At 58.5% G+C, this 23,646-nt stretch overlaps 1 protein-coding gene across 1 annotated transcript in view; it reads left to right on the plus strand.

The window, feature by feature from the left end:
• LOC102425542 (ellis-van Creveld syndrome protein) overlaps positions 1-23,477 on the plus strand; it is a 47,917-nt gene extending 24,440 nt beyond the window's left edge. Inside the window, exons 10-22 of the mRNA XM_006107825.3 lie at positions 39-256; positions 1,299-1,447; positions 1,963-2,061; positions 9,502-9,714; positions 11,890-11,999; positions 12,935-13,145; positions 14,016-14,222; positions 16,007-16,151; positions 18,176-18,287; positions 20,111-20,237; positions 21,550-21,643; positions 22,306-22,417; positions 22,533-23,477. Coding sequence (XP_006107887.2) covers positions 39-256; positions 1,299-1,447; positions 1,963-2,061; positions 9,502-9,714; positions 11,890-11,999; positions 12,935-13,145; positions 14,016-14,222; positions 16,007-16,151; positions 18,176-18,287; positions 20,111-20,237; positions 21,550-21,643; positions 22,306-22,417; positions 22,533-22,614 — 1,879 coding nt within the window. The 3' untranslated portion in view covers positions 22,615-23,477. The remainder of the gene's footprint in view (positions 1-38; positions 257-1,298; positions 1,448-1,962; positions 2,062-9,501; positions 9,715-11,889; positions 12,000-12,934; positions 13,146-14,015; positions 14,223-16,006; positions 16,152-18,175; positions 18,288-20,110; positions 20,238-21,549; positions 21,644-22,305; positions 22,418-22,532) is intronic.
• The last annotated feature ends 169 nt before the right edge of the window (positions 23,478-23,646 follow it).

Here is a 23,646-nt window from a genome sequence, read left to right on the forward strand (position 1 = left end):
CAGATTCCCCACCTGACGTCTGGGCCTCTTCCCCTCAGGACCTCCTGGAGAGAACGATGGGGCCGCGTGCACGTGGCGAAGACGATCGAGTTCCTGAGGCTGCAGATCCAGGAGGAGACCAGGTGCCGGCTGGCCGCCATCTCCCGCAGCCTGGACCTGCTGGCCGCCCAGGGCTGGCTGTCCGGGCGGCAGAAGGAGGAGCTGCTGACCCAGCAGCACAAGGCCTTCTGGGAGGAGGCCGAGCGCTTCAGCAGGGGTGAGCGGCTTCCGCGGGGCCTGGGGCCGGGCTGGGGGCCAGGGGGCCGGGCTGGGGGCAGCAAGAGTCCCAGTTCTGCCCTTGGGGACCAGCCCCTTATATGCTCTGCGCTCGCTTGCCTTCCCCGTAGATCGGGGTAGACAGGGCTGCCTCCCTGGAGGGCTCTCCTGCTCCATTTCCTCGTCGGTGATTCCGGCTCACGGGGACCCCAGGGTCTCTCGGCAGAGCCACCAGGAACGTGCAGAGGGCAGGAGGGCGGAGGTGCCCAGTGCCCGCAGCCCTGCACCAGCCACGGGGCCTGAGATGCCGGGTGGGGTGTGCGAGGCAGGAGAGGGCACCCGCCGTGGCCGCTTCCCACACACGCCTGCTGCTTGGCCGTCTGGGAAGTGGCAGGTGAGGGCTGAAGACATCCGGGCACCGAGGCTTAGTCTGGGTCAGACCTTTGGTGGGGCTGCAGGAAGCAACCTGGCCTTCTCCTTGCAGGGCGGGGACCCCCTCTGCACCCGCTTCCTCACAGCCTGGGCAAGAGAGCCCGTTGGTGCGGACCCAAGGCTGCGTGTGCCCGGGGCCCCTCGGGTCTCGTCGGGGCGTCTGCAGGGCGTCTGTGTGCCTCGCGAGTCCCCCAGCAGGTTCTGACCCCCACACTGGCCTGGATCCTGTAGGGACCGGGGATTCTCCGGGTGTCTTAGCAGGCATTTGTTCTGGAAGCTGGAAGTCCACCTCAGTGTGCCCAGATTTGGTTCCCGGGGAGGGCCCACTCCTGGCCGGCAGAACGTGGTGGAGAGCGCGCACTCACATCTCTTCTAAGGCCTCTCTCCCCGCTCCCTCCCTCCCTCCCGCTGTCTCTGATGGGGGGGGGGGGGCTTTGGGCTGGAGGACCAGGCTCCTGACCCCGGCCTTTTGGAGCACATGTGCCCGAATAATGAAACTGAAATAAACTGACTTCGCCCCTCAGTGGCGCCCCTCTTGGTGCTGGCAGAAGAAGCCAGGGAGGTTCTGCCGGGAGAGCCGCCTGTGACGTCCTGGCTTATTCCACTTTCAGAGTTTGTGCAGCGAGGCCAAGAGCTGGTCCAGGCGTCGCAGGCTCGCCAGGCGGAGGGCACGGCGCAGCTCACGCGGGCCCAGGAGGAGGAACGGAGGGCCTTCCTGGCGGAGGCGCCGCTGACCGCCAACCCCGAGGAGCTCCTCCAGGTGACCCTGCGCGCGACCCAGCTGCCCTGGTGCGGCTCAGGCCCTGTCACCGGCCTCCAGCAGACGGGGGCACTTCTCGGCCTCCCGTGGGTCCGCCCAGTGACCGAGTCCTCTGAGCCTGCATCCCCGGCTCCTGGTCTGCACACCGGTGACCAGGGCTCCTCGAGGCGGGTCTTCCAGACCTGGGCAGGGCCTGCAGCACTAAGTCAGAGGACGCTGTCCGGGCGGCCTGTGTCCAGGAGAGAGCAGTCAGGGCGGCCTGCAGCACCTCCGCCTTCTGGCTGGACCAAAGCTCAGTCTATGGCTTTCCTGGGTCCAGGCTCGCTGGTCCCTGCCGTGGCCTCAGCCTGCAAGCCACAGAAGCCGCGTGACCCCATGCCTCACTTTTCTCAGATATAAACCAAGGGTGAACGTCCTTTTGATCTGAGAGTTGGGGGCATTTTCCGGGGGAGGGGGGGGGCGGGCGGGTGTGTGTGCATTTTTCTGTCCGATTCAGCTCCTGCATTTACTCTCAGGCTTTTCACGGGGTCCTGGAGCGGCAGAGGGTAACGCGCAGTGACCTGGAGGAAGAGGAGAACTTCAGGGCCACTGAGGCCACGGCGGCGCTCTGCCAGGTACGTGGCCCCCAGGCGGGCCCGGCTGGGAGCCCTCAGGGTCTGAGTGTGTGTGAGGACCGCACATCCTCCTGGGCCCAGGCCCCAAAGGCCGAAAGTGACTCGCCTTGCTTTCCGAGGCCTGTGCAGACAGTGGCCTGCAGGGGGCAGCGCTGGGAGCAGGGAGACGGGGAGGCATCATGGAGAGAGAGCTGGGGCCGGGTCTGAGCTTTCTTCACAGGACTGTCCATCGGTTTAAATAAGCTTCCACAGGCACAGGCAGAGCACAGAGGTGCTATGGGCACAGAGTGAGCATCATACAGTGTTATAAGTATTCTCGTCCTCACTGTCTGTCTAGGAGGGTTCGCGTGCACAGGAGGGAGCGTGTGCACAGGAGGGTGCGTGTGCACGGGAGGGTGCGTGTGCACAGGAGGGTGTGTGTGCACGGGAGGGTGGGTGTGAACGGGAGAGCTCTCGTGCACGGGATATGCTGACAAGGTACCTCACCCTGCAGCCTGGCAGGCTCTTTCCCAGACCTCTCCCATCAGGATATGGTGGGCACGGGGCTGTGAGAGAGGCACCATCATGGTATGGTGGGCACGGGCTGTGAGGCACCATCATGGTATGGTGGGCACAGGGCTGTGAGAGAGACACCATCATGGTATGGTGGGCACAGGGCTGTGAGAGAGACACCATCATGGTATGGTGGGCACAGGGCTGTGAGAGAGGCACCATCATGGTGTGGTGGGCATGGGGCTGTGAGAGAGGCACCATCATGGTATGGTGGGCACGGGGCTGTGAGATAAACTGACGACCACCTCGAGTTCTCAGGCAGCAGGGAGCAGCATTTTTCTAAATGCCCGCTGTCTCCTGACCGGTAAACAAACAGTAAGGTCCCAGCTTGGCTGACGCGGATGCTGCTAAATCCCAGGTCGCGCGGCTCATAGAGAGGTCTCTGAGCCCAGCCCAGAGCCACCCCACCCGTGGGGACGGGCGCGGAGCCGAGCGCCACGCGGGCCTGCCTGCTGCCTGTCCTGCCTGTGCCATTTCTCTTGAAAGGCTCCGGGGAGTGTGGTGAAACAGACCCGCCACACTCCGGCTTCGCGGCCTCGGTTCTCACCAGGAGTCGGGGCGGAAAGGAGAGAAATGAACCGTCCTCAGAGAACACAGAGACGGTAGACACGGGTGATGTGCCCCCGCCCACCGAAGCGTCTCAGGTTCGGGGCGTGCGGGAGGTAACCAGTTGAGTCTCACATTGCGTTTCTCTCTTTCCCCTCTCCCTCCCTCCCTCCCTCCCTCCCTCCCTTCCACTCTTTCCGAAAAGCAGTGGGAAAACTATGCTCAGGTGAGGGTGAAACAAAAACAGTCCCCACAGGATGCCTCACTGACACCAAACGCAGGTCACCAAGACCACCCTCGGCTCTTCAGTTCTCTGAAGCAGCGGCGCCCGCCGGTTGTCCCTGACGCCCGAAAGGGTGGCGCCCGCTGCTCTAAAGGACTCGCTGCAGCTGTTCCCGCGGCGGGTGGTTGCAGCGGGAGCTACAGACCCAGGTCAGCCTGAGGTCCCAGGCAGAGGCCTCCAGCGTCCTCTCGGGGAGCGTGGGCAGCACTGGCCTCCTGACAGCGCTGTGACATCATACACCGGCCACTGCCCACCACGGAGGCTCCCCGAGCTCGGTGTCCAGTTTCATTGGGACGCGGTCGCACAGACGTGGTCGGCCGCCAGTGTGGCTTGGCCTTAACCCCCCGCCCTCTGCAGGATGGGCTCATAGCACGTGGCCCGAGACCCCACCCTAATCACATCACTGACGGAGCCCAGGCTCCCCCGTAACCTGAGACCCTGGTATCCGGGAGGACATTCCAAGAACGTGGAGGTCCCCTCGCAGGAACCGGGGCAAACAGGCCTCTCTCTCAGCAAGGTCGGTTCTTGGCTGTCCAGCGGTGAAAGGTTAAGGTGTTTTGTTTTAGGAAACTCAGCTGGAGCCTGGGCTTCAGGCCTGGGGCTCATAGCATTCAAGGAGGAGGGAGAAGTGGCCTGGTGAGCAAGAGAAGGGAGAGGCGGTCGGGCAAAACGGAGGAATAAACGAACGAGGGGATCGAGGAATGAGCGCGCAACTGAAATTCGGGCATTCTGAAGGCGCGTGGTCGTGTCCGATGAGAAATTAACACAAACTCTCAACAAATTAACACAAACTCAGTGGCTAAAGACAGCAGTTATTACCTTGCAGTCCTGGAGGTCGGACGTCCGAGGGGGCGTCACTGGCCAGAAGGAAGGTGCCCGTGGGCTGGGTTCCTGCTGGAGACCCAAAGGAGAATCCGTTCCCTTGACTTTCCCGGCTGATGGAGGCGCCCACATCCCTGGGCTCGTGGCCCCTCCTCCGTGCCAGAGCCAGAGACCTGGTGCTCCCACCTGTTCCCACCATCCCGTCTCCGCCCACCCTGACTTCCGGCCTCCCTCTCACCTGCACGGGCCCTTGTGCTTACATTGGACTCACCTGGGTCTCTTCCCGTCTCAGTCCCTAATGTGCGACTGCAAAATCTCTTGGACCAGTGGTTCTCAACCTTGGCTGCACATTAGAATCACCTGGGAATCTTTTTAAAATCCTGATTTCTGGGCCTCATCCTCCGGAAATTCTGTTTCTTTGTTATGGGGTGGGGCCACAGCATTAGTAACAAAGAAACAGAATTTCCGGAGGATGAGGCCCAGAAATCAGGATTTTAAAAAGATTCCAGGCTGATTCTAATGTGCAGCCAAGGTTGAGAACTGGCTTGCACCCTGGAAGGCGGCATATTCTGGGGATTTGGACATGGGCGACTTGGGGAGACCTTATTTTGCCTAACGAGATAGGAAGCACTAGGTTTCCAAAGAGTAAAAGAAATTGGGTTTTGGGGAAATGCCAGAGCAATGGTTCCCTGGGCCGTAGTCTATCTGAGGAAGGTCTGGAGGAGCGAATGGTAGACGCGTGGCACCCTGTGGTCCGTGTCCCTGGAAGGAGGTGTCTGTGGGGCGGTAGGGCGTGGGTCAGTTTGCCTGGTCCTTTAGCAAAGTTAAAGGGTGACAGGTCGTCTCCAAGGGCGCAGAGTCTGAGAAATACAGACTGGCACGTACAGGTCTGCCGCCGTGGCAGCCGGCGAAGGGAACGTGGCTCTTCGTTGTAACTTAAAGCCACTGGAGCCGTTAATTTACGTTTTCTTTATTTGCAGAAGTTAGACTCGCCAGTGCCTTCAGGGTCCTGCGTGCTAAGTGGTTACAGCCCCTCCTCCCTTGTAGTCATTTTCCCAACCAGCTGACCTCCCTGCAAAGAGGCGCAGATTTGCAAAGTAGAGAAGAGTCGCTTGGGAAGCAGACAGAGCAGAGCAGTGTGGCCCTTCCTGGCTGTGTACCCTCCGTGCGGCCCTGTCCGTATCGCCCGATCTCTCTCACCCAGGAATTCTTAGCTGCCCTCCTTGTAGACTGAGCACATGAATGAACTCACGTAACACCCAAAATGCCACCCGTAGCCCCCAGGCTGAGCTAACACCCCTCACCTGGTCCGTGATGACCACCCAGGCTGGTCTGTGATGCTCCCATATGACCTGACCCACGAGACCCACCCCGTCTGACCCAGAGACCTGCCCAACCTGGCCCATAAGCTCCCCTATTGTGGCCCACCAGGCCCACATGACCACGTATCTGGGGTCATGTCCCTTGCTTGCTTCCTTCCAGACATTCCTCAGTTCCGCCGAGATGCCCGTCCCTCCTACCCCAGTGCCTTTGCGTGTGCTTTCTCACTGCCTGAAACGCGGTCCCCTCCCTTCCCTCCGTTTTGCTTGTTCTCATTCTTGTCTCAGTTAAACGTCACTTCCTCAGACCAGATTCCCTGGTCTGTCCCTAGGGCTGCCACCCTCCTGGCCATCGCACTTGTCAGAGCGACCCCTGCCCCCCGCTGGGCTGTGCACTCCCTGAGGTCCGGGTCCACGTCTGCCTGTCACTGCCATGTCCCTGGCACGGAGCCCATCGCAAGGGCTCGAGAGACGTTTGCAGAGTGAGCCTCTGACGCTGTGAGCATGAGCCTCCTTTGTCCCTCGGCTGTAAGGGACCCACCCGCCCCTGCTGTGGTGGAGGTCACATCACCATGACCACATAATGTGCAGCGAGACACCTCGGAACCCAGTGCTGGAAGCGACAGTGACGTGTGCTCACCGTCTGCACTGGCCTGAGGCGGTCGACCTCCCCCCCCCCCCCACTCCCCGCCCCCGGGTGCCCTGACCCGCACACGCACAGAGGAGCACCACGAGTCAGTTCGGTTCTGTTCCGGGCGCAGCACAGACCAGTAGCCCCCAAATGAAACGGCGTGAAGCAGGAGCACATGGATGTGGCCTGTCGGAGCCGGTGACAGAGGCGGAGGAAGTGACTCTGCAGGCAGGACCCAGCGCGGTCTCATTAGAAAGAGCCTGGGCTCACGGACCGTGGCGCTTGTACAGAGTTCGCCTTTTCTTGAGTTTGCAAACAGCTTATTTCTGTGGCTTGACAGCCACGAAGGAGAAAGAAAAAGGTGTGTCCCAGCCACTGCTGTGCGATCACAGCGTCCAAGGCAGGAGGATCGATTTAAAAACCTGTCTCCCGGCAGAAAGCTGGGCCGGCAGAGGCTGGAGGGAAATGTAAACCAGTCCCATGGTTTCAACCCTTCTTCACTGTGAATTGAAACACCCGTAAATACGTGGGCAGCACAGCCGTATGGACTAGCAGATGGTTATTAAAAACCATCTCTGTAACCATCACCCAGATGAAGAAAGATCGTGGCAAGGACCCTGGAAGCCCCCTCACACTCCTTCAATCCCAGGATCCCCCTCCTCACAGGACCCATATCTGGCTTATTTGACGAACATCAGGTCCTTGCTTTTCTATAAACTAGAGGCCTGGTGCACGAAATTCATGCAGGGTCAGGCCCCTAGGCCTTGCCTCCCTGCCTCCCTGCCTCCTCCTTCCCTCGCTCTCTCAGTGCCCTGCCGCTGCTGGTTGCCGCCCCCCCCCATGTTCCACGCCACCCCCTGGTGGTCAGCGTACGTCATAGCAAGCAATTGAACTCCCGCTCTCCCGGTCAAACTCCCGAGTGGAAAATTTGGATATTAGCCTTTTATATATAGAGATGGAATCATGTGACACATGCTCTAGTGTGCCAGGCTGCTTTCACTCAGCTTATGCTTAGGAGATTCGTCCGTGTTGCATGTAGCAGTTCATTCTTCCTCGTCGGTCTGTATTATCCCATGGTATAAATACATCACCATTTACCTGTTCTACTGTTGATGGGCATTTGTATGGCTTCTTAGTTTAGACTATTACACTTTCTGCTGATATAAACTTTCCTGTAGAAGTTGTTTGATATGCTTGTACATGCATTTCTCTTGGGCAGACCAAGGAGCGGAATTGTTGGGTGAAAGAATATATGCAGCCTGGCTGGAGTGGCTCCATTGGTTGAGCCTCGTCCTGTGCACCAAAATGTTGCTGGTTTGATTCCTGATCAGGGCATATACCCAGGTTGTGGGTTCTCACATTGATGTTTCTCTCTCTCTCTCTGTCTCTCCCTTTCTCTCTCTAAGCATGTCCTTGGGTGAGGATTTTTTTTAAAAAGAACAGATATAGATTCAATCCATATTCTCCATAGTTATTGATATAGCCACCAATTTGATTAGCATTAGTAATTTATGGATATTTGGGTTAGAATTAACATCTTTACAATCCAGAAACATGGTATTTCCTTATATTTATTTCAGTCTTATTTAATTCTTACAATCCAGAAACATGGTATTTCCTTACATTTATTTCAGTCTTATTTAATTCTTTTAATATTATTTTACAGTTTCCACCCTTAGGTGTAATTTTGCTATAGTGTTTTGAGTTTTTTTTCAGATTAAAGAAGTTTCCTTTCATTTCTGTTTTGCTAAGGGTGTTTTTTATGCATGGAAATTAAAGTTTGTAAAATGTTTTTTCCTCATCTAGTCACATAGTCATCACGATATTTTTCTGCTCTACCAGGTATACTGTTAATGTGTCAAATTGCATTGATGCACTGATGTGGGTAATGCCATTAAGTGCATACAAATTTAGATTTTCACATCTTTCTGTTGAGTTAGATCTTTTAGCATTATGAAGTAAACCCCTATATTTCTAGTCACCCTTTTTTTTCTTAAAGACTATTTTATCTACCATTAATGTAGCAGAAAGTGGCCCTATGTTTACTAGATTCTGGTTATACACTCATTCATTCATTTTCAAAAAAATTTGCTAAGATCCTAGGTGCCAGGGCCTCCTATGTAAACTTGTGCAATTTATGGCACCTCCCTTTTACTGTGCAGATGAAGCCTTTGTTTTCTCGGCTGTAAATTTCTTCCAGCAGTTTTGGGAAATGTCTAAGCCATCATCACATCAAATATTGCTTCTACCTGGGCTCTCCCTTCCTTTCTTTGGAGACTCCAATGAAAAATGTTAGATTTTTGCCCTGCCCAGTGTCCTCAGTGGTTAGGGCGTATGCCACGCACTGAATTTTGTAAAATGTTTTTTCCTCATCTACTAGTTGTCACATAGTCACCATGATATTCGTCTGCTCTATACTGTTCATGTGTCAGATTGCATTGATGCATTGATGAGGGCAATGCCGTTAAGTGCATATTCCAGTCAAGAGCATGTACTGGGTTGCAGGTTCACTCCCCACCCCTCATCGGGCATATGTGGAAGGCAGCCAGTCGATGAGTCTCACATCAATGTTTATCTCTCTCTCTCTCTCCCTTCCGCCCTCCCTTCTACTCGCTCTCTGAAAAGCAATGGGGGGAAAAAATCCTTGGGTGAGGACAAAATAAAAAATATGTTGGGTTTTCTCATTGCATCTTTCGTGCTTTTATCGTCTCCATATTTCCCATCACTAGTCTCTCCTTACTTTGTTGTGGATTTCCTCCTGATCTGTCTTCCAGCGTACCAACTCTCTCTTTAGCTGCTTCTAGCTGCCATTAAGCCTATTCATCACTATCTATACTAATAAAAGGGTAATATGCTAATTAGATCTGATAGACCGGATGTCATTCCAGACGTCCTTCCTGACAAAGCTGGGGCCCAGCCCAGGCGAAGCTGGCCGGGGTCCTGGGTGCCTGTGGCTGGCCCAGGCAAAGCCAGCCCAGGTCCCGGGTGCCAGAGGAAAGCCGGTGCCGGCAGCTTGGGGAAGGAAGGTCTACTCTTACACAAATTTTCGTGCAACGGGCCTCTAGGTAGGTTAATAAAATTGGACCACATTCTTCAATTCTGAAAATCCTAACTGGTTCTTTTAAACTAAGCAGTGTTATTCCCAGCTCCTTGCTTAACGTGTTAAGCGTGGCTCTGGCCGTCATGAGCACAGAAAGCATCCACACTTTGGGGTCCAGCCTTGTACTCACGCTCTCTGGACGACCTGTGGTCTGACGGGAACCCCGCCGTGTGGCTCTCGGTTGCAGGAGCTGTACCGCAGCACCATGGGAACGTTCCAGACGCTTGCGGACGTCCTGTTCCTGCAGACGCTCCCCGATGTGACGGGCCTCTCGCGGGCTGAGTGCGACTCCGTGAGGCGGGAGGCCCAGGAGGACGCCGCCCTGCAGCTGGGGAACGCGGATCGCTTCCGCCGACAGCAGTGGAGGCTGTCCCAGGACCTCCTGGAGCACGAGCAGCAGGTGCGGCGCCTCTGGAGCGGCCCAGAGTCGCTCTTTTTGAAACTTAGGAAGAATAAGGAGATTTTTGTTCCCTGAGCACCTCCCGGGGTCCTGCTGGGGGCTTGACCAGGATCCTGGTGGCCAGCCTTTCACCTCAGCCCTTAGGGGGGTTGGGGAAGATTGCAAAGCGCACCTGTCCCAGGACAGGAAGTCAGCGGATAATCCCTTCAGCCGATCCAGTGAGGAAGAGCAGCAAAACCCGTTATTTAGAGAGAAACGAACGGCAGAAGGTGGCTCCCAGGGCCGTGGGCTGGGGTGGGGTGGGGGCTGCACTCACAGGACACCTGCTGTCCAGTGAGTCTGTTTCACCATTAAAACCTCATCCATATGCCGGAGGTAGAATAATGGCCCCCAAAGATGCCCACGTCCTAACCCCAGGTCTCCCCGCGGCCGCCCTGGCCCGTGGTCTATTCTCGACCCCCAGCCAGAATACATTTAAAATACTATAGGCCACTCGTTAAGATCTTAAATATATATTTACATATTTTAAATACGTTTAAACGTCCCCAAACCCATTTAAAATGTATCTTAACCCCCCGGGAATGGAGAAGCAGCTTCCTGTAATTAGCAGCGGTTTCTCCCTTAGTGAGACCTAAAGAGACGGTGCATCTTGTCATCATCGCTGCACCTTCGACTGGACAAGACATCACTTCTCTGCTCAGAACCCCCCCCCCCCCCCACGGCTTCTCCTTCCACGGAGCGTAAAAGCCAGAGTCGCCACCAGGCCCCACCAGGACCCGGGGTCGGGGCCCGGTCACCCTCCGCCCTCCTCATCCTCTCCCGGCTCGCTCCGCGCCCGCCTCTCCGGCTCCTTGGCGGCTCTGGCTCGCTGGGCACGGTCCTGCCTCAGTCGTCCCGCTTCAGGTCTTTGCTGCCTTGGCCTCCCCAGCACCCCAGTGTCTGCGTAGAGCCCGCTCCCCTGGGAACCACCTGAGCCTGCCTGGGGTAACGGCGGAGAGGTCGGAGGGACAGTGCAGGCACACCTGGCTGGTGACCTTGGTGCTGTGGCTGGTGGTGTCTGCATCCTCAAAACTCACACCAAAGACCCCATAGGCTTTAGGGACAAAGCCAGTTTACCTTTCAGAGAAGCAAGACTAGAGTTTTCTGTGTCCTGGTTTCCCGGGCACTTTGTTCCTGTAGACGCCTCACTAGCGGAGCCAGAGACTGTCCGTAACAGGAGATGAGACGCAATGCGATTTTGTGATATAGGTTTAAGTGGTACGAGTCACAATGCCCAGAATGAACTCTGGCTGCGGTGCTTGGTGTCGGCCCTGTGTTCTATCCCAGTTCTGTGTGCAGCGGGCGCCCTCTTCAGGCGGCTGAGGGTAGCGCCCCTTGAGCAACCACAGATGCTGGAAAAGTGAAGGTCTCGCTCAGGCCTGAGACCCTGGCTGTAAGTCCGGCTGCCTGGGCGCGTCCTGGTGGCACAGACTAGTCGGGGAGGAGCAGGGCAGGGCCAGACAGGACTCGGCTTTGGAGAAAGATGGGCCTAAATTCCAGTCCCTGCCCCACTCTTTAAACTTATTAGCTCTCTGGCCTTGGACCTCACAGGAGTGTTCACAGATGTAATCCAATCAAACGATAAGAAAACCCAGGGGAAAAAAGCTGTTTTTCCAAAACTTGCTAAAATCCATAGGAGAGGAAGAACAACCAAGCGTAGCTAATACAGTTTTGTGCACGAGAACATGGGAGGCCCTGTCCTGGCAGCCTGAGGCTTGCTGTGAGTGGCAGCTGAAAAGCAAGTGGTGTGGTGCAGAAACGAACAGACCACAGACTACAAGAGCATAGAAGGAGGTGCATGTTTCTATGGAAACTACGTACCTCTGGAAACTACGAGATCCAAGGTGGCATGACGGCCAGTCATAGGAAGATAACCGCTAACAAAGGGTGCTGGCACAATCGGTATCCATCCATCCACAGAAAACCAGATCCCTTCCTCACGCCATAGAAAATTAGTATTAGATGCTTTACCATGCAAATAGGAAAATGCATAAGTCTTTAGAAGGAACTATAAGAGAAAATGATCATGAAATCAGGGGAGACGGGTTTTAAACAAGAAATAAAAGGCAGGTTCCAACAAAGCAGTGATGGATGAGAGGAGTTCGAGGTGACCGTGTCCCTCTCTCTGGCGTCCAGGTGTGGATGGAGGAGCACGCCCTGTCCACTGTGCTGCAGACACACCTGCGGGACGACCACGAGAGCGCCATCCACTGCGTGCTGGGCCGGCTCGGGGGCCTCAGTGAGGAGTGAGTACGGCTTCCTGAAGCGCCGGGCCTTGTCTCCCGTGTGACACCCACACCCGTCCTCACCCGTGAGTGGGCACATGGACGCCCGCCTCTTACAGTGCGGTGTGACTATTGGGACATTTCTTGGTAGCTCAGTGTATTAGGGTTCTCCAGAGAAGCAGGGCCAACGAGGGGTGTGTGTGTGTGTGTGTGTGTGTGTGTGTGCGCGTGTGTGTGTGTTTAGCTATCTATGTGTCTATCGATGCATCTATACCTGTAGAGACAGAAGGAGAGGAGAGAGGAGTTGAGAGGTTGCAATATCTGTGGGTTGGCAACCTGGAGACTCGGGAGAGCCCACGCGCATCCCCGTCCGAGTCTGAAGGTCTAGAACCAGGAGAGCCGGTGGGGTCAGTCAGAAAGCCGCCGGCTCGAGACCCAGGAAGAACCAGTCTCTCCGTCTGAGCCCCAAGGCGGGGAAAGGTGTCCCAGCTCAAGGCGGGCCGACGGGCAGTTCCCTCTTGTTTATGGGAGGGTCGGCCTCTTCTCTGCTTCCAGCACTCACCTGATTAGGCAGGGCCCACCCCATGAGGAAGGGCAGTCTGCTGTCCTCGTCTACCATGTCAGCATTGATCTACCCAGAAACCCCAGAGCAGTGGTTCTCAACCTTCTGGGCCTTTAAATACAGTTCCTCATGTTGTGACCCAACCATAAAATTATTCTCGTTGCTACTTCATAACTGTAATGTTGCTACTGTGATGAATCGTCATGTAAATATCTGATATGCAGGATGGTCTTAGGCTGACCCCTGTGAAAGGGTCGTTTGACCGCCAAAGGGGTCGCGACCCACAGGTTGAGAACTGCTGCCCCAGAGAATGTGTGAGCAGCTGACACATAAGAGTAACCACCCCAGGCAGAGAAGCCAAGAGCACTGACCCCCATCCCCGCTCTCCCCAAAGGTCTGCACGGTGCCTCCTGCAGGGGCATGAGCTGCTCCTGCGCTCCGCCCTCCGGAGGCTGGCTCTCCGTGACCATGCAGTCGCCGCGCTGGCGCAGATGCGGCTGTCCGGGAAGAAGCGCCTGCTGCAGGAGCTGCGCGAGCAGCACGCCCTGGAGCAGGGCTCCTCCCAGTGCCTGGACGAGCATCAGTGGCAGCTGCTTGGAGCCCTGGTGAGATCGCTGCACGGCCCCACCCCGTCCCAGCCAGGCTCCAGCATGGTAGCCAGAACCCAGCCCTGCCTCCCCGTGGTCTCGGGGGGTGGGGGGGTGGGGGGGAAGTGGGGGCAGGGGGGATGGCCGCCCTGTCCGGGGGCTGCCCAAAGGCTCCAGTGCATGCTCGGATGAGAATTGTACTGAAAGTGCATTTGAAATCGGAGCGCAGATGGGCACAGTCATCCCTGGGAAAAGGGGGCCCTGTCATCTGAAGGGTTTAACTATCGGAAGGAAGAACGTGTAAGTTACAGGGCTGAGCTATGGGAGCAGCCGGCGTTTTCTGGCCCGTTGGTGAGGGATACGCTCACTCTCACTGCCCCGGAGGCTCCGTGGGAAGCAGGCTGCTCTGCCTCTGACTCCCCTCGCCTCCTTCTCTGACTCGTGTTCCCACGAGGAAAGCCGTCCCCAAGGCCCCATATGCCCTGCTGTGGCTTCGGTGATGTCCCAGATTCCTCCCAGACTCGGATCTGCTGTGTGACTTTTAGAAAGTTACTTAACCTCTCTGAGCCTCTGTGTCCTGATCACGCCTACCGTTCAGGCTCACAGTGTTCAGGGAGAATGAGGAAGTGCTTGTGTATGTGGTGGCCCTGGGCACGCAGTTGATGCTCACTAAATGCCTTGGGTTGAAGGTACCTTCAGCAGACACCTCGCTCATCCATTGTGCTGGGGTTTGCAAGCCCAGAGGCCCCCACTTTCCGGCCCTTCTCCCTCCCTTCCCCATCCCTCCTGGCCCTGGGCAGGGCGAGCCCACGTCCTGGTCCTGCTGATCCGCTGCTCCGGTGCAGGGCCGCAGCAAGGCTCCTCCCTCTCCCTGCCCCGTCCTTCCAGGAGGCCCGCGTGCTGGAGGAGACCGGCCGGCTGGAGGAGGAGGCGCAGCTCACACGGCTGCAGCTGCAGCAGCAGCTCCTGGCGGAGGCGCAGGAGGTGGGCCGGCTCCTGCAGCAGCACACGGAGCGGGCGGTGGGGCAGGCGCTGCTGGGGCACGCGCGGACCGCCGCCACCAGGAGCCGGACCAAGGACCGGGATGACTTCAAGGTGCGTGCCAACCCCACCCCTGGGAAATGCAAGGGCAAGAAGGGTGGGGGGAGGGCGGCACAGGGGCAGATGAGGGGACGGACTTGGACAGAGTGGCCTCCTGGGCGCTGCACCTGCTGTCCCCACCCGGGAGCTATGGCCTTGTGGAGGGTGCCCATTATTTTAAGTGGAAGGATGGTAACCAGTAACCCTGGTGGACCGGGCACCCAGCCATCACGTCTCCAGCCACGGGCATCTCAGCATTTCCTCTCCTTCCTGCCTTGGGTCAGAAGGTGTATCGCTGAGGAATGCATATAACTCACGTCACCAAGTCCTACTGAAATGACTCCAATAAGCGAGCCGCTCATCCCACATAACGAGCCACGTGGAGCGGGCGGGCCCAGGCTCAGAGGCCCTGCCATGGTACCAAGGCCCAGGCTCTTGCTTTCTGATCCGCGTTCTTAGTGTTAGTTTGTTGCCTCATCGTCTCAGAACGGCCACCGATCCTCCGACATCACATCTGCCTCCCAGGAAGGGGGAGGAAGACGGCCAAGTCTCTACTCCCGCGGAGGCTTTGGAAAGGGAACAGCCCCAGCAGACTTCCCTAATGGCGCCTCTCATTGGCCAGGGTCGTACACCAGCCTGAGACCATCCCCGACCACGGAAAATAACACAGGGTGGGCGAGAGTAGGCTCACAGGTGCGAGTCCGTGAAACACGGAGTTCATTCTTGTGTTAATCATTTATTAATTATTATGTATTTTCTTTTTTTTAAGGATTGTTTTGCTTTAAATACATTTTTTATATATATTATTATTGATTTCAGAGAGGAAGGGAGAGGGAGAGAGAGATAGAAACATCAATGATAAGAGAGAATCATTGACCGGCTGCCTCCTGCACACCCCACACTGGGGATCGAGCCCGCAACCCAGGCATATGCCCTGACCAGGAATCGAACCGTGACCTCCTGGTTCATAGGTCAACGCTCAACCACTGAGCCACACCAACTAGGCAATCTATATTTATAAAACCCTAAGCGACCAAATGACCGAACAAGTCGCCTGGTCGCTATGACGTGCACTGACCACCAGGGGGCAGGTGCTCAACCCAGGAGCTGCCCCCTGGTGGTCAGTGCGCTCCCACCACGGGAGCACCGCTCAGCTGACCGACAGGTGCCAGACGCCGGGCTCACGGCTGGCGAGCACCTCTCCCGCCTCCGTGGCAGCGCTACCAAGCAGCGGCTGCAGGCACAGCAGGGCTGGGAAGAGCAGGAACAGCGCAGCACCCGCAGAGCCTGGCCCGGGGTCGGGCTCCTCCCTGGCCACCTGGCACGTCCCGCACTACTACATCCCCCGAGGGGTCCTGGATTGCGAGAGGGCGCAGGCCAGGCTGAGGGACCCCACCGGTGCACGAATCTATGCACCGGGCCTCTAGTTATTGTATATTTTCTGTACGAACAACGGGAAACCTACTTTTGCCCCACCCCATGTTATCAACTGGTTTAAACCAGAGGTCCTCAAACTTTTTAAACGGGGCCAGTTCACTGTCCCTCAGACATTCCACACATGCACACTGCGGGCCCGGGACGAGTCGGCTGCTAAGCAGGACAGGCAGTGGCGGCAAAAACACCCGGCGGGCCGCATGTGGCCCGCGGGCCGCAGTTTGAGGACCCCTGGTTTAAACCAACCATGCACTCTCTGCCCGTTCCCTGCCCAGTCCAGGTTGGGAGTGGGGGGCGGAGGAGAGCCAGGGCCGGGGAGGTGGGGACCGCGTGTGACCTGCTAAGTCCTTCCCCTCCTCCCTCAGAGGACGCTGCTGGAGGCGGCCGTGGAGAGCGTGTACGTGACCAGCGCGGGCGTCGGCCGGCTGGTGCAGGCGTACGACCAGCAGGTTGGGAGGGCCATGCGGGACCACACGGAGCGCAGGCTGGAGCACTTGGAGAGCCTGCAGGGTACGCGCCTGGGGAGCCCCCCGCCGGGAGCTGGCGAGCTCGGAGTGCTCACCTTTCACTTTTGGAAATCTCTCTTTAATATTTCCTTTCCTTATGTGTCCCCTGCTCGTCCCTAAAAGGCTGTTTTAAAGGCACTTAGAGAAACGTATGCGTGCAGCACGTTGAAGTAGATGGATCGGGACAAGAGCAGTGAGGTGGAGCGGGGCGGGCTCTGTACCTGGGACCTATGTCATCAGAGCCCACTGAGTGGCCCCATGGTTCGGCTCTGGCTTCCTGGTGGCCAGAGAGATGGACGTGTCCTCAACCCGAGCTGTGATGGGCCGTGAGTGAGAACAGGCCAGTGGCCCCTACGCTGTGCCCCAGACCAGGGAGTTTTCCCCGGGGGCTCTCATAGTGGTGACTGGGTAACGGCATGGACGTGTCCCCAAGACCAGCGTAATAACAGACAAAAGCCGCTGCTCTAACGTCCCTCCCTGCACAGGCCCGCGCGCTCTGAGGGCTGCGCTCGGCTTGTCCACGGGCAGAGTTGGAACGGGTCCCCGCTGAACGCATGGCAGCAGTCGGAGGCAGGCTCCTGTGATATGATTTCCCTCAACCAGCTCAGCTGGCCTGTCCCCCCTTATCCTGGGGAATTTGAACCCTGGATTCAAATAAAACCTGGGACAAACCCAGAAATGTGCCGGCCCCGTGGACCCTTCACCGGGGTTTTCCAGAGTCAGGGTGGGTCTCGCCCGGTGGGGGACGGCCGGGACTGGGACACTCGGGACCGGGGTGCTCATTTCCCCTTTCGCGGCCTCAGTTTCCCCATCTGTGGGACGAGGGATCCGTCAACCCTCCATGCTTCCTCTCGGCTCTGACTTCCCGCTTCCCTGATGCCCAGCCCTATGTGGGGATTGCCCTGTCAGCGAACGGAAACAATGTCCCTGAGCTTGATCGACCACATTAACGTCACCTTTTCCTTCATTCCGTAAATTCCTTTCTATGTAAGACTCGTAGAGTGCCATAGCCCTGGAGGTCACCCAGTTAAACCTCCCCTTAAGGGCTAGAGCCGTGGTCGGCAGACTGCGGCTCGCGAGCCACATGCGGCTCTTTGGCCCCTTGAGTGTGGCTCTTCCTAAGCCTTAGGAGTACCCTAATTAAGTTAATAACAATGTACCTACCTATATAGTTTAAGTTTCAAAAATTTGGCTCTCAAAAGAAATTTCAATCGTTGCACTGTTGATATTTGGCTCTGTTGACTAGTGAGTTTGCCGACCATTGGGCTAGAAGCTCAGGGCCAGCCAGGAAGGTGGCCTATTGGACAACCCACAGTGAGGCAGGTATGGTGGCTAGTTAAGTGTGGCAGCTAAACTAACAACTAGGGAAGTGAAGCAGATAGCTAGGCATGGCAGCTAGTTAGGCGCAGCTAGTTAGGTGCAACTAGTTAGGCATGGCAGCTAGTTAGATGTGGCAGCTAGTTAGGTGCAACAACTAGTTAGGCATGGCAGCTAGTTAGATGTGGCTGCTAGTTAGGCACAGCTAGTTAGGTGCAACAACTAGTTAGACATGGCAGCTAGCTAGTTAGGCGTGGCAGCTGAGTCAGTGTGTGTCTGTGTGGACGCGCAGTCCCGTGCACCTCAAACTCAGAGGCCAAATTCCCCAGATCCTTGGAAAGCACCCACCTCAGCACCCACGCCCGGAGGGGAACGCTGTCTGCACGCCCACAGCTCTGCATGTCGAGCCCCTTCTCCTTTCTGGGGTGGGTTGTGGCCGTGTGGTGGCCTCTCGGAGTGAAATCGTTCTTACACGCCTCCCCTTCCGCCTGGTACAGGAACTCAGGCCTGAGAGGTCGGAGGGAGAGCGTGGTTGCTTTCCCACGGGGCTGCCATTATGTGACGGGAGCCAGGGCATCCATCCCCCCAAGTCCTCCCAGGGGGGAGAGGGGAGTGGGGGGCGTGTCCCTGGTGCTCTGCCAGCACCCGCCCGACCTGGCACAGAGTCAGTCCCTTCAACACATTCATGATCGCTGTGTGTTACCATTCTAGGTGAGAGAAGGGACAGTTACAAGCTGCGGAAAAAGCAGGAACTCGGTGACCCTCCGTCGGAGGGCAAGGAGGCAGGTGGAACTCATGATGCGCCCCAAGGCGTCCACCAGAGGTGAGGCCCCGCTCCGGGCACACTCGGCCCACACGTCATGCTTCTCCCCGTGGCCTGCGGGCATCTCCTGCCTACGGGGGCCCAGCCAGGGCCTGGCACAGGGCACGCGCCGTCAGTGTGGCCCTGGCTGCGTTCCTAGTTCTAGGTGGCGCCCACAGCCCTGACACAGCACCCCCCCTTCTCCCTCGTACCTTGGGGTCCTCCAGAAGCCGGCCGGGGCTTGAGGATTGGGAGGTGGGTTTATGGGCAGTGACCCCAGGAAGCCAGGCAGCCGGGGTCTCGGCTGCTGCCTCCCAGGGACCCGCGCAGACCCCGCAGGTAGCCGATGACTCACGGTTCCGCGGGTCAGGCGCCTGGGCGCTGCTGCTACTTCCCCGAGACCCACGCGGCCACATCAGGTGCGGGCGGGCCGGGCCCTGATTGCGGGCTCCGGGCGGGCGCTCCAGGCAGCGGCCCTGCCTTGGAGAAGGAGGTCCTGTCTCCTTGTGGCTGTGAGGGGGGGTCCCCTGACCGCCCAGCGGCCTCTCTGCTCCCCGCACGTGGCCCCCACATCCGGGGCAGCAGGGCCCGGCCACACCTGGGACTCCCTGCCTTCTTCCCCCTGGTCTCTGGCTCCAGCTGGAGAGACCTCTGCTTTAAGGGCCCTGCTGATTGAGGCACCTGTAACCCAGGTCCTCTCTGAATCCCACAGTCATGCCCTCAGCAGGACTGCCAACCCCCGCGTGGCGCAACCTCTTCACGGGTTCCAGGGATTCGGGCGTGGACGCCTGTGGGGACACTGTGTGGCCGACCCCCAGGGGAGCACAGCCAGCACCACCTGCGATAAGGAGGGTTTCCAGGGCAACAGAGGCCGGAGCACTGCCCTCTGGGTATCACAGCCAGGTGTCCCATAGCGATCCCTCGCCCCCCAGCTCGAGCAGGGGCTCCGGGAAGGCAGGGGCTGTGAGTCTCACGCCTGCATCTTCAAAACCCAGCACAGAAGATGCTTTTATGAAGAAACAAAGGAGTGAATGGGGGGGTCCATGCAGGATGGGTGAACGGATGACGGGGTCTTGTAGGATGCATAGGAGTTTGCCAGGCAAGTAGAAAGAAAAGAGCATGAAGCAAAAGCCAGGTGGCATTTTGTGCCTCAGTGCACTTCCTGGGCCGCTGCCTGCGATGCAGAAGGCGGCTTCTGCCTTTGGGTCTAGAAATTCAGCAAATCAGACACAAAGGACAGAGAAGGGGGCAGAGAGTAATCCTGGAAGCAGGTGATGGGGTTGCAGAGGCCAGAGGACCGTGGGCCAAGGAAGGGAGGGAGTTCACACAGCCAGGGGAGGTTTCAGGGCGGGGGGCGGCGACTTCTCGGGGTTGGGGACCCGCTTTCGGCCAGCTCTGTCCTCCACTTGGAGGGACTCGGGGGCGGGGGGCGGGGGGGCGGGGCCAGGGCGATCCTGCACTGTTAACAAGGAGCGCGCCCCCACCCGGGCTAAGATCGTTTTCTCACACGAAAACGTCACCTGCTGCTCAGCCACTTTGCCGCTGCAGGACCCCAGGGACACCCGCCCCCTGGGCTTCTCCTGCCCCCAACTTTTCTGATCTCTGTCCTGCTGATGTCACCAAGCCACTCAGTAAAAATGTGCCCGAGAGATTCCGTAACCCGCAGAGTGAATCGCTCTCGTGGTGAGCCAGCCTGTGGGCGAGGGGCCCTCGTGTGGCCGCAGATGGCGGCCGGTCACAGGCCTGCAGGGGGTCACGGGCCTGCAGGACACAGCGGGGGAGGTTGGCGCTGGGTCTGATGCTCCTGGCGCCCGGGCAGCGCTGACGGCCGTTCCCTCTGCCAGGATGCGGGCGCAGCAGAAACGGTTCCTGGCCCAGTTCACGGCCCACCAGCGCACCCGCCTGGACACGTGGCAGCAGAGGGCGCGGGGCCTGGACCTCCTGGAAGCCCAGCTGGAGACGCAGCTGCAGGTACAAGTTTGGAAGCAGGCCTGGGCGATGCGGGCAGGGCTTAGCGGGGTGGCCACAGCAAAGACTGGCCTTGCGACTACAGGGCAGCGATGGGGCCTCGGTGAGGGGACGCCCGCCCCGCTCGCTCGGGACCCTCGGCCCCCGCTGAGTGTCACCGCTGATGCCGCATCAGCCTCGTGGAGCCTCTGTGAGCCTGGGGCCCCCGTGAGTCTGCAGCGCCCGGCTCACCAGGCCGGTCCTGGGCAGGGGGCGTCTCCCTGGCGGGGTCCGCCAGCAGGTGGGCTGCTCCTGTCAGGGCTGATCGGTCCTTTAGGCAGTGTTGCTGGGGACTGAGGCTTGTCCTTGACGTAGAACATCCCGGAAGCTCAGCGCTTGTGCTCGAACGTGGGCGTCTCAGCACAGAAAATCCTCATCAGCGCGTGATTGTGAATTGCGGCTATAAAGCGAATTGGCTGCCTTTAAAACAGCGGTTCTCAACCTGTGGGTCGAGACCCCTTTGGGGGTCGAATGACCCTTTCACAGGGGTCGCCTAAGACCATCGGAAAACACAGATATGTTTACATATTGTTTTTGTGATTAATCGCTATGCTTTAATAATGTTCAATTTGTAACAATGAAATTGGGGGTCACCACAACATGAGGAACTGTATTAAAGGGTCGCGGCATTAGGAAGGTTGAGAACCACTGCTTTAAAGGCAGTCAAATATTGGAGGCAGTTGTGAGTGTGTCCGGCCTGGCAGAGCACAGGCCACCAGAGTGGCAGTGATGGTGGTGGCAGTGTGAGGATGGAGAGGGCACTCAGTAACGGAGGGTGAGTGGTGGCGTCCCTGGCTGGGCCACCTGTGCCACCTGATGTCGCCCTCCAGCCGAGGAGGAGGTTCCTGATGGGATCCCAGCTACAGATGGGGAAACCGAGGCTCCGAGAGGTTGAGTCACGGCCAGGGTCACACAGTCAGGAAGTCGTGGAGCTCAGGTCTGTGTGGTTAAATCACGGGGCTGGCGTCACAAACTGAGACTGGAGTCAGGCAGAAGCGGGCGAGATCCTGGACCAGCCGCTGCCGCCTCTGTGGCCCTCCCTGAGCGCCCCTCACCTCAGTGTTCCCACCTGTAGAATGGGGGTGCGTGGCTGGTGTGAGTGAGGAGGGACAGCTACCTGGCAGGAGCTGGCTCATGTCAGCTCCCTCCCCCAGGTGCCTCTGCCCTGCTCCTGGCCTCCCTGGTGCTTCCGGGAGGATTCTCCTCCCCGCGGGACATGCCCTCCTGGCGGAGGGATTGGGAGGAGGCCCCGCTGATTCTCTGGCTTTGCGTTCAGGAAGCCGAGCAGAGCTTCATCGCCGAGCTGGCGGCCTTGGCCCGGGTGCCCCTTGCCGAAAGCAAACCGTCTCCGAGTAAGCGGGGCCTGCCAGGTAAGGCGTGGGCGGCTGGGAAGAGGGGTTCCAGTCCCATGTCTCCCACACCTGGCTGTGTGGCCTTGGGAACCGTACGTGCCCTCTCTGGGCCTCCGTGTCATATCTGTAATGAGCAGCCTCCGTGAGGACACCCGGGGGCCCCCTTGCTCTCCAGGGGTCAGTGATTCCCCTTCCGGGGCCTGCTGCTCACCAGCTGCGTTCGAGCTCTGACTCTGTTTCCCCATCTGTAAAATGGGGATGATTAACCCTCCCCCTGCCGGAGACAACTCAGTATGGTCACCGGCAGTGGCAGCCGCTGACGGGAGAGTGCGGGGAAGGTGTGTGGACAGACACGGCTTCTTAAAATACCGTCTGGGTCCTGGGCTGTGTGCTCGGGGTCCTGCTGCTTCCGGGCCTTCCCACCAGCCGGCGGCTGGGGAAACACAGGGAGCCTGGCGGCCCCGAGTGCGAATCCCGACTCTGCCACGGCGGGCTGTGCGGCTCGGGAGGGCACCTAGCCCGATCCCTTACCCGTTAAGCGGGTGTGAGACACTGAGTCCCGAGTGCATCCTGGCCCCGAGAGACTCAGGTCAGGCCGGCGGGAGCGAGGCCGAGGCTGCACGTGCCCAGGTCACAGCCACTCCCGGTCACAGCCACGCCCGGGTCCTGTGTCTTCACAGAGAAGCCCCTAAGGACCAAACGGAAGAAGCCGGCGCTCCGGGACCGAGGGGACCTGGGGGGGCCCAGCAACGACGAGCCTGCCTCCGGGGAGCACCCCTCAGGATCGCTCAGGTACACAGGGTCCCCGGCTTAGTGCCCCGGCTGCTTGTGGACCACCTACTGTGTGCATCGGCCTGGCCAGAAGCACATCAGCTCTGACGCGGCCTCTCTTCCATGCTTCACGCAGCCCAAGGCCCAGCCAGCAGGAGGGCGACGCTGGTGCCGGGGAGGACCCCAGGAAGCTGCTGAAGAGAAGGAGCAACTTGTAGTCTAAGGCCTGTCCCTGGGGCGGAACCTGAGGTCTGAGTGCCCGCCCCGCCCCCTGCCTTGTGAGACTGAGGAGGGCCCCCACACAGAGGTGCAGACTGCACCCCCTCCCTAGGAGGAGTGTCTGCCCTGGGGGCACCGCTTCCCCAGTGGACGGTGAGAAGGCCCGAGGCTTCCAGACCGGCCCACATCCACCCACCAGGAGAGGTGTTCCCATGAAAAAGAAAATGGTTCTTCTTGGCCAAATCCTGGATTTCGACCTCGGCACGTGGTCGTGTTGGGTGAGACCATTCTTGGGGGGCCGCCCTGGGCATTACGGGGTGTTTGGCAGCGTCTGGCCTCTCCTCACCAGATGCCAGTAGCATCCCCCGTGTGACAACCAAAAACGTCTGCAGACACTTTTAGATGCCCCGGGGGGCACCCCCGTGACCTGAGGCCACCCCGATGGAGAGCTCAGTGCTGCCACGAATCCCCGGAATAAGGAGGGCTCTGGGCTCTGGGCGCCATGTCTCGGGGATATTCTGGACTGTTTATGGCCTGAGTGTTTATTTCTTAAAACCCGAACTAGACTCTCTCAGGCAGGAGGGTGGCTCCTTAAAGAAGTGACCCACACGAATGACGGGGTTTAACCATCCTCAGAGCATCCTCCAGTCAGCAGACAGACGGGATTCCCCAAGTCGGCCAACAGCGCCCTCTTGTGGCCAAAGAAAGCGTCTCCTTATTCTGCAGCGTCTGGAACACAGCTCCTTGGAGCAGCACTTAGAACCTGGTTCACAGAGAAATCATTTCTCTTTTCGTCCCGTGGGTCCCGCACCGAGGCCTTCGGGCAGCGGGCTCCCAGCTGGGACGTCTGATTGGGTGACGAGGTCACACCGACGGCCTCACCCCCACCCTCTGGCACTGACAACCGTTTCACTCCCTCGGTGCCGCTTCCTTAGCCCAAGGGGGAGGGGGTGTCACAGGTCCCCCACCTTACCCCCAGCTGCTGCACGGGCAGCTCGGGCACGGAGCTCTGAGAAAGCGTCAATGACGAC

This window comes from Myotis lucifugus, unplaced genomic scaffold (assembly GCF_000147115.1).
Source record: "Myotis lucifugus unplaced genomic scaffold, Myoluc2.0 scaffold_1458, whole genome shotgun sequence".
Classification (NCBI taxonomy): Eukaryota; Metazoa; Chordata; class Mammalia; order Chiroptera; family Vespertilionidae; genus Myotis; species Myotis lucifugus.